At 37.0% G+C, this 18129-nt stretch overlaps 1 protein-coding gene across 1 annotated transcript in view; it reads right to left on the bottom strand.

Moving 5' to 3' along the window:
* The window catches only part of LOC141909146 (follicle-stimulating hormone receptor-like), a 63950-nt gene extending 46694 nt beyond the window's left edge, over nt 1-17256 (bottom strand). Inside the window, exon 1 of the mRNA XM_074799531.1 lies at nt 16937-17256. Coding sequence (XP_074655632.1) covers nt 16937-17256 — 320 coding nt within the window. The remainder of the gene's footprint in view (nt 1-16936) is intronic.
* Between the last annotated feature and the right edge of the window lie 873 nt (nt 17257-18129).

The raw sequence follows: 18129 nt of genomic DNA, 5'->3' as shown, positions 1-18129 counted from the left end.
AGCATTTTAATGGACATTAAAAACCATATGTCAAATTCGCCAAAATTAAGTAATATCAGATTGAGTGGATTTTGATATAAAAAAATTCAAACATGGAAAGAGTTAAGATCGATTTCTGTAAAAGCTTTAGTTGATTTGGTTTTTGGGAGGAATATTTTTATCAGCACTGCAGAAAATATCATTGACCATTGTGCAAAGTCCGGGAAAAATAGCTTTTTCTTAAATCGGATCGATGACCTTGATATGCTAATTAGCCATGTGCTCGAACAACAAATTCAATCAAATTTTATTCTCTAAAAAATATCAAATCCAATTCAATTTTACTTTTTTGAACAAATTAAAACATCAAATCCAATTCAATTTCGTTTTATTGAGCAAATTCCAGAAAATTCCGCATTGAAATCAATGAGACCAAGGGAAAACATTTATCTGAGGTATTTGTTCCTGCCAGATCCATTCGCTGTCTGTGCTACTTTTGTATTCTACGATTGTATAGCGTGAATTATTTGGTATTGACTCTGAGCTGGGAGTGTATTTTGACAAATTTAACCCACAGAATGCATCATCATTTGTCATTTAATGAAAAGCTGACAGGCTGGCCTTAGTGCCCCTTGGGGCTCTTGTTTAAATTCTAACGGCTATAACGTCATTTATTAACTTCGCCATATCACATCATATAGTTATATCGTGCATTGAAACCCTAAGAGCTGAAATAATTGAAATTCATACGCATTTCCTAAATCGACAAAATACAGAGTGTGGCCATTTTTGCTTCCTGCTGATTCGCGTAGATCCCGCGCAGTGGCGAAATGGTCGCGGAATGGCGCCAATTCGTATAGCAGAAAAAAACAAACAAAAGCAAGTGTATCACATTTACGAAAAGAAATCCTATTGATCAATACATGTAATCTACTTTGTAACATGAAATAAAAAAGTCTTAGTTGCCCTCATCTTTCAATCACATGTAAATTGTTTCTGATAGAAAATGATACATCTTATATCTGACCTTTTGTCATGTTTTCCATACATTGTACTTACAAATGTTTCAGGTTATCTATTCCGTGAAAGCTATGTGATTCCAGTACTCGCAAGTGTCGATTTTTCTTGAATAATCTACAAGCGAGAAGGTTTTAGTTTTTAGCGCTAGGGGAACAAGCATGTTCGACTGCGTTCGCAGAGAGATCGATATAGTTCCGGAACATTTGCCAAATCTACGTATCTTTATTTCGGGTTGAATGGGGATGATAGTTAATCACAATCACTTGAAAAAATGTAAAAGTTTTTTGGATAAAACTTTATAAACAAATCATTGAGATTTATTCATTTTATTAAGTCAACTCAGATGCGGATGCGGATACTCTAAAATCCCAGTCGTAGACGATTATTATATTCCAGTTGGCACAGCCCGAGTCTCAGAAACCGTTTTCTTGAATTAGAAAAATTAACGGGGGATCTGCGAAATCCACTTCAATCTTATTTAGCAAAAACAACATCAAATTCCTTTAAGTTTTTTTTCTTCAGCATAATTCGTAGGACAAAAAAAAATGGATGTGAAGTGTTCTTTCTTGCCAGACCACTATCTGTGTAGGTTAAGAAAAGTTAGCAAATATTGCACGTATATTTGCAAATTGGCATAATTCTTTAAGAAGTTGATCAAGCCAGGCTAGCCATAGTGCGCCGGGGCACTTGTTAAAATGCACCGATTTGCATGATTTCAAGAGCAGTTATTTATATATCATCGATAATATTATGTTGCCTATCAACAAATGAAGTATAATAAATCGAGAAAATACATGATGGGCGATGCCAGGATTATAGGTAGGGAGTTCAACATCAAAATCGGAACACGAGCGTCGTAGATGCGAGTCGGTCGAGCGGGAGGGGGTTGGAAGTTTGGAATTTTGAATTGTTGATTATGTTTTTCGAGCAATTATGTAGATCAAAAGTAAGCCGTAAACATTTTTTTTCACTTTCTAAAGCCAGATAAAAATTCTATGGCAAATTAGCTCATCTTGGTTCGAAACCTTGAACCCTTTCCTGGATACAGTTAATCTTCCCAATGGGAACTTAAATTGTGATAACCTTACGGATATACTTACATACTATAGAGAAGTTTATACTTCGAAAAATCTCCACGTCTGACAGTTATGACACTAGCTTGGTCAAATCCACTGTAAGTACATATATGCAGAAGATTCAATAATCCACGATTATTATCATGTTGCAAAAAAACAATCGTATTAAAAACCTTAACGAGAAAATAAATTTTGATAAATTATTTGACGCATGCGAAAAAATGTAGGATTTTTAGGATAAGTTAATATGGGATTGCAAATTTTAATTTTGGGGAATTATAAGATTTGGTGATTGGGTAGGTGATACAGGGTTCGAATATAAATATTGGTTTAATTTTTTCATTGATATTGTCAATAATTGATAATTTGCGACCGACTTCATTCACTGTTGGCTCTAAGCTGGTCTGCAACTTCATTGCCTTAATGGTTGAGGAAAGAGTTTTTCTGATGTCTGCTTCATCATGACTTTGGAGCGAACGTGTGGCCTAGCCAGCCGGCCGGTCCCTGTTTGGCTGTCAATTGATATCGTATTAAGTCTGGGTTGAAGTAGAGGTGATTTGAAATAACTTTTTTATGTAATTCTGTATGAATTACGCATGTGTTTTGTGTATTGTATTTTCTTCTTTTGGAATTTGTAACTTAATTGAATTTGGGAATTGCATATGTAATGTTTAACACAATGATCAACAAAGAATCGAATTGAATTGTCACGTGATACACATGCCATCAGAGGACGCGGAGCCGTATACGACAGCTATGCTATTACAAATTGCTCATCGGGATGATCGTTCTCATAAAACCTGCATACCCCTAATATCGAACATATTTTCTAAAACATTTGAATATTGAAATTAATATGTTTACGCATTTTTATGTTGCCCGTTTTCACACCGGCCCTACACAGACCGTAGATAGCTCCGTCATTCCATCAGCGTCCCCACGTCTTACTTTTATATCAGACTGCCACATCGTGTATACATCCGCCATTTTGATCGAATAATCCGATTTAGTTTTGATTTCTATTTACGCCTGCCGCTTCTGATGTATTGATACATCCATTACTATTACAATAGGCCTACGTCTTCTCATGATATTCAATGCAATATAATATTTCGACGTTCAAATAGGGCTCAGCATATTATCACAGGAAGACATTCTACATGACTGTAGCGAGCTGATGTAAATCTCAGTGTAGAGTTAACGAATAAAAACCCACAGTTAGATCCGTAAAAACAGTTTATCTCCTTATAGTTTCGAGGTTCAAACTAAACCTTATCTTCAGAGGAACTCTTTGTCAATAATATTTTGCCAAATAGCTTGTTTGTGTACACATAGACCTGTGACGTTTTGCACATCGATTTACGGTTGCGATTTATAATATGGCACCGAATGGTTAACATTGTTTTGGTTTTTATAACAGCTGCGTTCACACTAGGATTTCAGTAAGGTACTAAGCGTTCACACTATGAAATTATACGAGACCGATTCGCGGCTTATTCAGTTCCGTACTGAAATACGCGGCTTATTAAACTTCCGCAAACCGGATCTCAAGACGGAACTGAGCTCAGTACGGAACTGGCCGCGTATTTTCTGTAGCGTGAACGCAGATTCGGCGCTTAGCTAGCCGCGTATTTACATCCGCGTAGTACAATACTTTAAACTTGAACTTTATTCATTCATCCTGCTAATGTCAATTGTATAAGGATATAGAAACACATAAGCCCCGTTCACACTAGATTCGGCGCTTACGAAGTACCGTACTTCGCTGGTGCCAAAATACGGCGCTTACCCGGCCAGTTACGTTCACGCGTAGAATCGTCAATTTGGCACCAGCGAAGTACGGTACTTCGTAAGCGCCGAATCTAGTGTGAACGTGGCTTATGGTAACGTTTAATAAGGCGTCAAAAATTGATATAATGAATGACAAGGAGTGACAGTGTGTTTTTTATTATCTCTAGCCTCGTTGTAGCTTGTTCGGCCGTAATGTCTAAATAGACTGATTGAAAATCATTATGTTCATTTATTACTTATGAAGGATACTATAGCTAGCAGTTGATCAGAAATGCTATGTCCTGATAAAAACCCAGATTGTTCATTATAAATCAAATTTTTTTAAAGTAGATGATCATGTATGGCATTATATAGGACACATTCATAAAAAGTTTGGACACTGTATTTGATAAAAGGTGATTGGTCGATAATAACATATCCAACGTTCCATACATTTGGAAAATGTTTCTTTTCGATCAGACTATTAAATAGTAACAACAATAGAGGTGACACTTTGTCAGTCGACAGTTTTAGCATCTTATTCGAGATTTCATCAGGTTTGCACGCTTCATGTACTGGGAGGGAATTTCTAAGTTTTTTATATACCTATCGGGTGTGGTAGAACATTTTCTTTAGTCTGGATCGATTGTGGGGGTATTTCACAATAATCTTTTGAAAACAACTTCATATTGGCCATACTACGACCAGTGAAACTGTGCATTCTGAATATACCATCGTTTTCATGTCCATTAAATGGCGTGTTGGAAACAATTTTCAATTGCTGCGGCTAAATGACGATTTTGGACAGGTTCTACATATTGCTGCGGCGAATTTACTTAATTTTTTCAGAAACATGGTATTCAAAGAAAAAAACGTCATTAAGTAAATTATTGTCGCTGCAGTCGCTGCTCTTCCAACGCCACTGCATTTTACACTGTATTGACAGATTGATCAAGAGACTTATTTAACTCACTTGAATCAGAGAGTAATTCTCAATCAACATTTCGGCAATAGAAACGATGATGTGAGGTTCTTCGGGTTAATCTCCCTGTGTATCGACAGGCATTTAATGAAAATATTAATAACAGAGACAGGCCAAGATTATATACTTGGATCAATTCACCTGTCATTATATTGACAAGGTGCCTGGTATTGATTTCGTTGGATTGTTCGCTTAAATTATACTGTAGCCAGCCCAGAGACATCACACCGGCATTCCTGTAATTAGTACCCTGTCACTGAGTCACTGATTGCTATCGTGTGTTGTTGAACACATCGGTTTAACTCCTCGCTTGTCTTGAATGTTGCATCCTTTAGTAGCTACACCCTAAGACATCACAAAATCAACAATTGATATAGATGTGTTTCCTCAAATTTCCTAGAACTTTGAAGTGAAGCACGAATGGAAGCACCTGATTTATTTATGATGTTTGAGTCAAAGACAAAGTTCACCCGCCGGTTGTAGAATTATTCAACTGTGAACTACAGATTTTATTAAACGCTGCGAGGCCTTTGATATGCTCACTGTATTTGGGAGTGGTAAGGCCATCTAGTTATTTCAAATGCGAATGATCAAATTGAGATCAAATATTCAAAGGTGGGCTTAGATTGGGCTCCGTGCGCTTTCCCACATCCGGTGTTTCTAGTGAGGCCGCCAATCAATCATCAGTGCATGTAAAGTGTACATGTTAAAAGGAATGGCTCATTCTATATACGGCATAACAGGTTCGAACCCAGGAAGAAACACACTAGCTAAGGATGGATATATCAAAGCTGTGGGTACTTGTGTTGAAGTGGGTAGTGTAGCGTGATCTGTGTGCATTTTTGGCCAGCACGCAGATCACAACGATCATAGCTATTGTAGTAATATACGTCCAGGGAGATGTCAAATACGTGGAAAAATTTCAATATTTCAAAATTTTTCATATGTACAAAAAGATCTATCTTAATCACGGGTCCCCCGGTATGCTGATAGCCACGTTGAAACACTAGATACACGAATAAAAAATGCGAAAAAGCTGTCAGATATTGATTTAATCATATAGACGTAGAATCGTAGAAAGGGTGCCCAGGGCGGCGGGTTCCGGTAGGCTATTTGACGCTGTTTGGTTTGTAGGTTGCGAACGCTGATACAGCGAGCGTAGTGCACACGTGTAGATTGTGTTTACATTAAGAATGAGGAGCGTGCGCAGTGCAAACATATGGCGGAAACTCTCAAACATGCAATTGTTTATCGGCACTTTTTAGCGTATAAGTTATGAATATGTACCAAAAAAATATGTATGATACTTGGCATTTATTGCCAATTTCAATGTTACGCCATTCTGTGGTTAATCATGACTTGAATTGAACGAATTCCTGCCACCCCTCATCATTGTTCCCAAAACAAACGTTCCACACTAACTACAAATTATAATATAATTTTGCTATAATTTTAGAACTGGCCATAATTTTAACTTAAGTTTTATATCATTATTATCTTTCAATTGTGATGGCTTCATGTTTCGTCTGTACTTTACTGCAAATAGTTACGTAACTACACAAATCCATAGGTTTTTGACCGCTGTACATTCAATCGGGACAGTTCCTGACTGGCTTCACTGGCATTATCATTTATTAACATCGCCGTATCACATCATCTAGTTATATTGTGCCTTTAAATTAAACCCGAACAGCTGAAATAATTGAGATTCATTGTACAATTTCTAGCTTTGAAAATTCAAAAGGTAGCCATGTTTGTCCAATACGTCCAGGAATTTAGCTAGGGGTTCACACTTTTAATTTAGGTCACTGGGGTCGCTAGGTTCATACAGTACATCTTTGTCCACCAAAGATTCTATGGCTCGTTTAAAAGTCGTTGAATTTAATGTACATGTACATGTATCAGTAACATATGATTCTAGTCGTAGAAAGCACCGCCCCATGTGTGGTCAGGCTATAAACCGATTAGAGTAACATGCCTGCCGAAAGCGCGTGTCTTAAATTCGACTGGGATCTCTGCGACTGATAGAAACTATGATGAATTGGGATCTCGTAGACAGAGTGAAACTCGTGGAATAGAATTGTTACGAGGTCTTATATTTATAGGGTTTAGGTTTTCAGTTACGCGGTATTAGGGTATTGGTGGGGAGCAACAAAAAAACATCCTCGTTCCTGGCCTCAGAACCGCGCCTCCGTATATCCCCAACGAATCCCGAACTCAATTGTATACACCAGCGTTGCCCATGACTAAATGGTACTAAATGTGAAAGGTTGCTTAACAGATTTAATCAAGACCAAACATTCTGGGTACGACTCGGATGAATTTGACAATATAAGTTCACTAATGTAAGTAATACTTCTTTCTACTTAAAATTGACCTGGACCTAATTAATTTAGAAATCAATGAACTTCTTTTCGTACTTGAAATTATAGCTTTGGTTTGAAGGGAGCTACCACCATCCACAATCACGTCACATGCAGTCGCATTTGGGTAAATCAATTTTCATTTTCCATTCCGCCGCTAGATCTGGCAATAAAATGCTCTTCGCGATGGTTGATCTTATATTAACCCACTGTTGCTGATTAATGTGGGTTATTCAGTAGATATTTTCTACCATTTGATGTCCTTTGCTGATTTTAGATACGTATCTGCTTCATTGGTTAATCTGCACTCCAGAGAACTATCAGTTGCTGGGGCTAATAGTATGCATAAGTAAGGAGGCGAATACATATGACTCCAGACATTTGAGAAGTGTCATTGTGTGACAATTGGTTAGATGCATGAAACATGCAGTACGACACAAACACTGATGATTCTCCTAAAATGCACTCGCCTCTGATTCACTCGGATCCGATTCACTCATATATACTTATAGTTAGTGAGTGAGTTTGGGCAGGTGAGATGTGGGCCCATCACAGAATGTAGTACGTAAATCGGCCTTCAAATATGGCCGCAAAGGCAGCCATCTTGAATTTCTTTTTCCAACGATACAGCATACAATTATCGATTTTCATGGAGCTCAATGTGAGGATTGGTACCGGTGAGATTGTCCTCCACTTTTGAAAATAGAGGTTATTTAACATTAAACATGGGCACTACGGCAGCCATCTTGAAATTCCTTTTTTATTTAAGGATTTTCATGGAACTTGGTGTAAGAATTGGGGCGGGTTAGCTGTCGACCCCTAACGAAAATGAAAGTCATCAGCCATCAAACGTGACCGTCGGGGTACCCATCTTTAATGTATCGTTGGCACGATACAGCCTGCATATCTGATGGATTTCCATGAAACTTGTTGTGAGAATAAAGACAGGTTTATCTGTGTTCGAATTCAACTAATAATTCTTACAGTGTCAAAGAATGATAAATGAAATATAGCTGCAAAGTAGTGATAACTGGTGTCTTCCTTGCTGGTATAAATGTCGTACTCGGAAGCGTACAAAGGTTTCGTCAAAATCAGTTCATAATAAAGTACGGCTTTTTAAGGAGCGCCACGTAGGAGTCATCACATACTGGATGTGGACCCATAAAATGCTACTATAACGTAAATTTAAGTACTGCTGTACCAAGTTCAGGGAAAATAGCTTTGAGAATAACGAAGAGTCGGTAATTTCAGTCCCCTGGTGGCAGTTGAATGATTTCCGCCGGTGTTTACAGTCTTGCAGTAAGTAATTTCAGGTAAGAAATAGGATGGACAGTATATACATATATAGAATCTGCTAGTTCCGAGTGACTGTTATATTTCGATCCGATTTCAACATTCCGTTTAGAAAGCGTTGGTTGTCGAATCTGATAGATGCATTTTTTATCATTAATCATAAATAGTGATATTAATGATAAAAATGATGATAATTAGAATAATGAAAATGATAATAATAATAATCATTCGAACAACAATAGGGTTTCTGCGAAAGCAGCAGAAGCCCTAATTACATGACAAGGGAGAGACATACGTGGCGTGGCCGCATTCCAGTTACATGAACAGGTACATTGCGGATATGCTGCCCATGGAATGATATGCCTGGTGTGAATTTTCAAGGTCATACGACTTTTGATTTTTCATGAGGTGGCACTGAATACATGAAAACGAGATCATTGTCAAGGATGTGTTGCCGATATGAAGCCAGTGGAATGATACATCCTTCGGCAAAGTTAGTTTCAAGGTCACATTACCCCTGCAACAAATCAATCAAAACTATCATCATCATAGAAATATTCCAAATTCCTCGATTTGCTGTGTGCATAATTCTATTAACCATTACGTTCCCAATTATGTTCTTCGATTTTGAAAAAAAAATTCTACAAAATCGACCGCCGATCACACAATTATATCTGTACTTCCATATCCGATTTCAATATCAAAAGCCCCAGTTTCGCTCCCGGCAGGTGTGGTTGGTTTGTAAGGGACACTCAATCAAAAAATCGAAATTCATCAACCGAATAAACAACAGGGGTAATCCCTATTTCAAGATCAATAAAAAGATCTTATATTCAAAACAAAATAAGAAAATGTGAGGAGGACGAGTTGTCACTTCTGTTTATAGCCGCGATCACACAGAGATGATTTTGCCCGGGCCAAATTTGACCCGTGTCCAATTCGAGATCGCGTTCACACGCAAACCATTCACTCGATACTAAACAATGCTTAAACACAGCAAAGTGGGTCATTTCCGGTTCCAGTTGCAATTCAAACGCAATCATTTTTCTAATGCTAAAATTAGCTCGGGCCTGGTCCGACGTTTTTAGTCGGGCCAAAAACGCTCGTATGATCGCGGTACATGTCAACAACAAAGATTGAAATCGAAAGGATGCCCTGTACCTCAGTGTGCAATCTATAAATATACGTCCAATTACAATAAATCAACAGTTGTCATTGCCTGAGCCAACAACCGGCATTTCACCTTCGCGCTTATTGCTTGGAGGCCATTTTTCACTTAGACCAAGACACAGTGTTGACTTCTTGAACAAGTATTATTGCACACTTGCATTCGTACCGGAAAGTGTAGCAAGCGACTTGATTAGATTTCGTTTACACTGTCCACTGAAAGTAAGGCAAACATCTGAAAATGTGCTGTTATGTTTGAGATGTCAAGCATATGGAAATCAAAGCAGATTTTTTGGCTGGATTCAAATATGATTATAAACATGATATAGGCTATAAATTTGCAAAAGATTTGCAAAGACTTTCATTTGCAAGTTCCAAGCTTTGGACGATCTATCATTGCCATTACAGGTAATTTAGTCAATTCAATCTACCCCTCATCCATTATCGTGACGTTCGTAACGCATCCATGTGTTTACAGTCATATGTATTGATGCGTCCAAGCTGATAGGACTTTTCGTTTTACCCTAGTATGAAATATGAGGATATGATTACCGAAGCCTGTTTCAGGTATATATCACTAATCATATTGTGAACAAGGAAGTTAGCTCAAGTAAGAAGATAACCATTCATTATTGTGTCCGTCTTTTCTTTTTTTCTTATCAGGGGCGGATTTAGACCGTGTCGACCGTGTCGACCGTGTCACCCGACACGGTCGGAATTTTAAAGCGCCTCTTTATTTTTTTCTCAATTTTCCGTTGTAACCACCTGAGATACACAATAGATATTTTCCTAAATATATAACATATGTTTCTTGACTAAATGCCTCTCAGAGATGCTCAGATGCTCTAATAATTGGTCGGCATGGTCACAACATACCCCTGGATCCGCCCCTGCTTATTACTGTTATTTCCAACTCGGGACCATCTACAATAGTTTTAATGGGTTATTATTTTATTATTGAAATGATCTCATGGTAGGGCAGACCGATAGTTTTTTGACGTAATGTAAGATCGAAACTATTCTTCCATCAGATCTAAAATTGATGTCTTTCGATATATATCACGATGAATTAAAGCTCTTCGATCATGCAAAGATGAACGGATGAAACAAATGAAAAAAAATCTTTTGGTCATTTCATCTGATTGTATCGGATTGTATTTGTTGTATCACGTATCGTTGTCCATGACAGTATGAATGCTTGATGATGACCGGAGACAAATGAAAGCATAGAAAGCTGACCAGGTAGGAACTAAATATACCTTTCAGTATGGGAAGTGTATGAATACCAACATCTTAAAATTTGTACAATCGATTCAATTTCAATTGTCCCAATACTCTTACACAAATCACAGATTAAGCCTCACGACACTGATTGAAGATCAACAGAAAAACCTCCATTGAAAATCCATTTAAATGAAGCATTTTGACGAATGGATGTCTTTTCACTGAAATCTCTGCACCAAAATAACTTAAAAGGAATTTCTGAATTCCGCGCACAGTGTGAAAGGGATATTGCCGCAAAAGACGTATTGTTTCTAGCACGTAAAGATCCCATCAACGATATTCGGAGAAACCAATATAACCACACTCATACATGTTGTAACGCTGGAGTTATTCCAGCCTACGGGCAATTATGTTAAGATAGACGCTCTTAGTTCCACCGTACTATGATGAGAATCAATCACAAACTAGCAACTAAATTCATCCAACAGCAAATTAGCGTCTGTGGTTATTCAGCATAGTTTAATCTTGGAGTAATCATTTGACATGATTACTCCAAGGTTTAATGAATCAGTATCTTTGTCAGTGTTTTACTGTAGGTTACAATATTACCACTCTCCACCAGACAGCTTATTAGGATTCAGTTTATTACCTTTCCAAAAATGTTCCTTAGCTTTCAGACTTCGGGCCAACAAATCTATCTTTCTGGTGTCAAGATTACGTATATCTGTCTACTTTCAAGAAAACAATTATTTATGTTTGCCATCTCAACTAGATACTTATTCATTGATTATCATCTGAAGCAGGAAATAAAGTTTCGATTGGCATCTCATGCGTAAATTCAATATACGTAATTCAATTTTTGAGAGAAGTTTTGTGAAATGATTTAGGGGAGTTAATGATATTCAAGAGGATTAATTTCTGTGAAAATAATTTATGATATGGTAGTTGGTAGTATTTAAAAAAAGTATATCTAAAAATATCAATGTATTTTGTGGATTTGCACCAGGACGATAGATTTAGCTATTGTATGAATTTGTACAAGTCACGATGGCCGCATCGTTACACATGTTGAGGTATTTGATACCAAGTCAATCGGCAATTAACCAAACAAAAGATTTAAAGCGCCCGCCTCATTGGTAAACGCATTATAGATTTAAAAATCTCCAGCCGCCCGTAGCGGAATTTACGGACAAATGACTGTATGATCACATGATCACAATTGCTCTCTGCGGATAAAAAAGATCAGAACTAGGCCTACCTATCTATACGATCAAGTGAAATTGTAGATGATATATTGAACAATCGCAATTGTTATCAAAATACTGCATAATGGCAATGAAATCCATAACTCTATCATAGCATATTATGTACAACTTAAGAATTCCATGTCGTAACTTATCATCGTTATTCAAATATTGCTGTAAATATCATTCCCTTCTGTATTTACCTAACACTTATGTCCGTCAAAGATGGCTCTATAAGCCAAAATCCCGGACGTTAAGCTTAAGGTGCATCGGTCACAGCTTTAACATTATTTATTGATGATCATGCCCCAGTCTTCAGCAATCCGATTCATAACATGCTAAACAATAATGCAATTATATAAGAATGAATTAGGTCATCAGAATATAGCCAAAAGCCAAGTCATTTTTGTCACTTATGACACGTTTTGTGACTCTCCGTCGTGTACGAGCGCCGGATACAATTAGTTAGATGCCTTGATTAAAACTACGAACACCTGTATAATCATCTGAAAAATGCTATTTTATGATGGCAAGTAAACACGTAGTGCTACTTAGTTAAAGATAACAAAACCTGGTAGGGTTGTATACAAAACCCCTAAGATAAACTCACGCGTTATGTATTTCTAGCTGATTATGCCAATATTCGTTATGTCGAGATGGAATAATAGAAGCGTTCCTGTGTACCAGCATGGAACTGGTTATTCTCATGATCGTTTCACATCAGGTTCGAATCCTGACAGTGCGAAATTTCAATAAACTATAATTCCCTCCATTTCGATTATGCATGGCAAAGCTGCGCAGAAACCCATTATCTCTGCTTTGTAGGTATATTGTTCTTGTTTTTATATATAAAAAAAAACAACACAAAAATCAATGGTAAATTTACGTGACATGAGCAAGAATTTTTTTTTTCGGTTAGGAACCTGTTTTCGAATACACAAATCACGCTCGGGTAGGTGAAATGGGGATTATATCTTGCCTCCAAATTCGCAGACTTGAAGAAACCCAAAACATGATATCCGAAAAAACATTGTCCCACTAGGTGAAATGCTTAAGATTCCTTGATTGAAAGATTGCAATTCAATACTCAACAAGCCTCAGGGTTTACCCACATTTTAATTGAATTTGTCATCCATGTTGTACGTTGATGGAAGGTAATTAATTAACTTTAAACAAAATGAGCCACTGGGTCAAATGACATGGTTATATTACCGAGAGATATGGCATATACACTTAAGCCGCGTTAGTCAGACCGGTCTAAACTGGAACGCGCCAAATTTAGAATGGACTAAACAAGAGTTTATAAACCTACGCATGGTTTAATTCGCTGCCTAGTTACCACTGGTTCCGCAATACGTCGCCTTTAATTACTTTACTCGGAAATGTATATCTTAATGATAAATTAAGGAAGGAGTCAATGGCTGTAATTTATTGAGAATTTTTTTGTGACTGCGGTTTTCATGCATCTGGACACGGTAATCTATGAACATTCTAGGACATTTTCAACTATGACTATTTCAAAGCGCCACCTAGTGTTCAACGTATGCACTAGTTTTTGTGAGTCAGCATGGGCTTCTGATGTACCAAGTTCAGTTAAAATAGTTCTAAGGATAATGAAAATACCGTTTCACTTAATTCAGGCCTAGTTCCCTAGTACTTTTTATGCCGGATTGCATATCTATATTTCTTAAATAACGGCAATGTCCTAGAATGTTCATAGATAGGACCGTGCTCAAATCTACTGAGATCGCAAAAAGTCGATTAACATCGATAACCGATGTTTGCCCTGGTGCCGATCTCTTTTTCCGACTACATTCTGACTGCAGCTGAACGGTATCATGGAATAATGTCAGATAAAATTGCGTGCTAATAGTGTGATTCGAAGCTAACTCAGTGTATCGATTGGTCCGGTGCCTTGTCAGACACCGAGTATCCCCGAGCGAAAACCCGGTTACTATTCGTAGTGAAGAAATTCCGTGTTTTTAAAAAATTCCGCGATTCCGTCGTTCCGCGATATGACAAGGCCGCAAATTTAGACCGTTCTAGACAACGTATAATGTTAAAGTGGCTATAGAATGGCGTGTGCAAATTAGTTTAATTTGAATAAGGGATTTTTTGATTTAATGTTGACGTAATAACTTAATATAGAATACGAAAACAAAAAGTAAATTCAAATTCGTCAATATTGAGATTAAAACATAAAAAACAACAATGTCTGCTGTATTGATAAAGCAATGGATTAATTCGAGATGATCTATCAACGTATGTGATCTATTAATTTTTTTGTTATCTGTCTTTTCACTTATATATGGTGCAATGAAGTGGCTTCGGTTGGGGTTAAACATGAAATCTTATAGGGTAAAACAGATTTTTATTTCTAAAGTTTCAGGACTCATGGGTAACAGAATAGTTACAACGTCCAGCACATGGATCAAAGTGGCAGCGCAACCTATATCCAAGCACATGGAAGATACCGGTTGCCGCTACATCATACATAGTGGCAACAATGGATAGGGCACAGTAATCGATGTAGAAGGCACGTTGCCATAGAGGAGATTCATACAACAAGGTTGATATAGCACTACTAGCCAGCAACACGGAAGGACTACTTATTCCCGACCTGTGGTCATCAGATGGGTCCACGATCTGCCGAATGAAATTGAGGTCGAAGACACCAAGACCTAAATCTTTAGTATTCCCTGGAACCAGCGTCCAGGGAACAGAAGGTCATAGCAGTACTATATTTACATTTTGAGATTAAAATTAAATGTAATCATGAAAACGTTGCCAGATTATGCAGTAATCCTCTCACCCGATTTTAATTACATTAATGATACAAGTTTATTTCCGGAATTGAAAGTGACAAGTCTTTCGAAATTCAATTATAGTACATGCTAGAACCACTTCGATTAAGTAAAAACCTGCGGCTTGTAATGGGTAAAGTTAATCTTGGCAAAGTTCCACACTTCTGAGTTAAGAATTGGCTCATAATTACAGAACTCGTACATAATGAACTAGTTTAACTTCTAAGTAGGGGTCGCATGGGGCGTGCAATTCTTTAAATTTGTCGAGTGCCTTTAAAAAAAATGTATCGTCAAGAAATACCGATACAGTTCTGACTACTTCAATAGGAACCCATGGTCTGTTACAAAATTAGGAATAAAAGAAAAATCATACTATTTATATGAAAAACAGCTCTGGTTGTTCATATACGATGCTTTCGACTATTTTGTGCCTCTTATTCTAGATGCCGAGCCCTCGGCATCGTTTAAAGCTACCCCCTGTCTTCCTCTCGTTATTAACAAGATGCCCACGGTGGCAAAACATGCAAATGGTTGTGTATTGGTTATTGAATGCAAATATGCACGAAAAATTGTGTTATGGGCGAAAGATTTTCCAGTAGTACGGACCTTTTAACAATTATGGGAATGACCGTCAATCGTATCTTCATTATGCAGCAGCCGTCGACAGAACTTCGCCTCTTGATTGTGATATAGAGAGATAATGAATATATTTGATACAGTGACAGCAGTATAAGTGACTTGTCTTGTATTTTCCTGCCAGACAATTGTTGTTTATACTAACAATCATATATGATACATATAATATGATAATATGATATATATATATACATATAATATGATATATATATATATATATATATATATATATATATATATATATATATATATATATATATATATATATATATATATATATATATATATATATATATATCATATTATATGTATATATATATATATCATATTATATGTATCATGTGCGATGTTTCTCAATAAACTAAGTTATTACGTGACGCCAATGTCAATACGGCCATAACCACCTTCAATTTCGTTTAGTATTCGCAGGGAATGTAGTAAAGACCTACGAACAATTAGACAATAGAGTAAGGACTCAGAACAAAAGTCGTTAGTTAGAGTTGTTTGGAGAAATACGTACGCGAGATTACAGACAGTCCTGATTTAACGTTAAGACAAGATTCTATCGTGACAATTATCTCTTCATAGAATCGGATTCTAAATTCTATCTTAGAGGTAAAGATCACAATAATTTACATAACATATGTAACAATGTAAAGATGGATCATAGATATTAGAACTATTTGAGATTTCGCAACGATTTTTCGGATATTTCGGTTTCCTACGACGGCAGCAAATAATCCATGAAACTACCATTGTAAGTGACAAATATTATGTACAAAACAATATAAATACACATTATAATATACGAAGTGCAGGCCCAGTTAAGCCCGAAGGGTGCATGAAATTATAGCAGTAAGGGTAGCGCTCGGAAATTACAGTATAATGAATTGTTTTGTCATTCATATCTATTGTCGTGTTTGGCCTGGGGCGTCTTTGCCAAACAGGGATCCTCGCTGATGTCCTTGATGCGTCCGTTCGTGAGATAAACGTGCTTTCCTCAAATCCCTACATACAATATTTGTACCTAATAACTATAAAACACTATTTTCAACATCCACTGTGTTTTGACACTGTGGCTTGAATCAGAAAACTACCTGAATGATAACCTATCCCTCCTGAGCCAGGAGGGAGGCTTTTTCCGATGTTTCATAGAAGTTGTTTACGTTATTGAAAAGTACGAAATAACTTACATACAATGAAGATCAGATAAAAAAAGGTTTGTATTTCCTTTTCTCATTTTTTGAGTTTATGAATTTAACAGAGAGGGAATTGAGATTGAGCACTGCCTAGTCAATCAGTGTTCTGAGCAATGAACTTCATTGCAACTATAATTCGATACATTGAATTGAATCAAAGAAGTCAATTGATTACTTACATGAATGTTACGTTTGCGGGTAGATCTTGAGGTATTTTTGTTATGTTTAATCCGCTACATACTGCTTTCAGAGAACTCGGAGGTTTGTACGTACAGACACAAAGGCCGCATTGAGAAGATGAGGTACCGGGTCCTTCAGGAATCATCAAGTCATCCAAACTTTTAATATCTTCACTTAACACCCATGGTACGCAGATTATACGAATGAACACGAATAAACAACGAAATTGTGTACAACGTGACATTATACCACATTCCACGTTCGCTGGTAAAGAACGAGTGATTTGCAGCGTTTGATCTCGATTTACTGCATGTGACATCTAGGCAGCTATAAACTATGCGAGTGGAATGCCACTGAAATCACAAGGTGATGCTTGTATTCAGCAGGTGATGTTCCACTAAATCAGTTGCAGCCATTTATCTTCGCACTGTTCAATAGAAAAATATATCAAAATCGTGATGATAAAACGTAGGTTATTAATCGTCATTTCTTAAAAGCATTTGACTAGGTTTTTAGATATACAGTATAGATATAAAAATTGCTACTTAGAGTTTCAAACTTTTTTGTCGTCAGTGATTCGATTGAGAGCCCATAACATTAGTAATGTGTGAGTGACACAATAGGTTCAGACTAATCACTCACGGAAAGAGACTTTACCTGTGTCATTAGATAAGAATACGGTTACAAATGGACCTGTCACCGTCAATGCGAATGACGATAATGTAGATTAAAGTTAGTGACACCGTTAGGATTGCTATTCATCCAGCTTTAGAGTACGAGAAGCGTATTAAATCCAGCGAAGTCGTAGAAATTTCACGCCGTTACGCAACATCAATTTTAAAATGCTGTACAATGTTTGACCCATCCACGTCATGCTGTGAATATATTTTTTTTGAATTAATGTTTAGATCAATTGATGCAATCCATGGCGGATTTTTCTCGTGTTTCTACCTGTTTAGTCGTCTCAACATCTCCATGTCTCAGCTTTTGACCCAGTTAGAAAAATAAAAGGTTGTGTCGAAATGTATCTTCACATACACAACATTATTCACGCAACTCCAGTTGAGCGTACAGTGCATTTACCCAGAGATGGATGAAAAAGAAAACACAATTTAAGCAGATATCAAGAGAGAAAATTGCGGAATAAGATAAAATGACTCGTCCAGTAACCATTGACATCACATTGGGTTCC

This window comes from Tubulanus polymorphus, chromosome 7 (assembly GCF_964204645.1).
Source record: "Tubulanus polymorphus chromosome 7, tnTubPoly1.2, whole genome shotgun sequence".
In the NCBI taxonomy this organism is placed as follows: domain Eukaryota; kingdom Metazoa; phylum Nemertea; class Palaeonemertea; order Tubulaniformes; family Tubulanidae; genus Tubulanus; species Tubulanus polymorphus.
The sequence above is the reverse complement of the archived record's forward strand: the minus strand, read 5'-3'. Positions and strand labels throughout refer to the sequence as shown.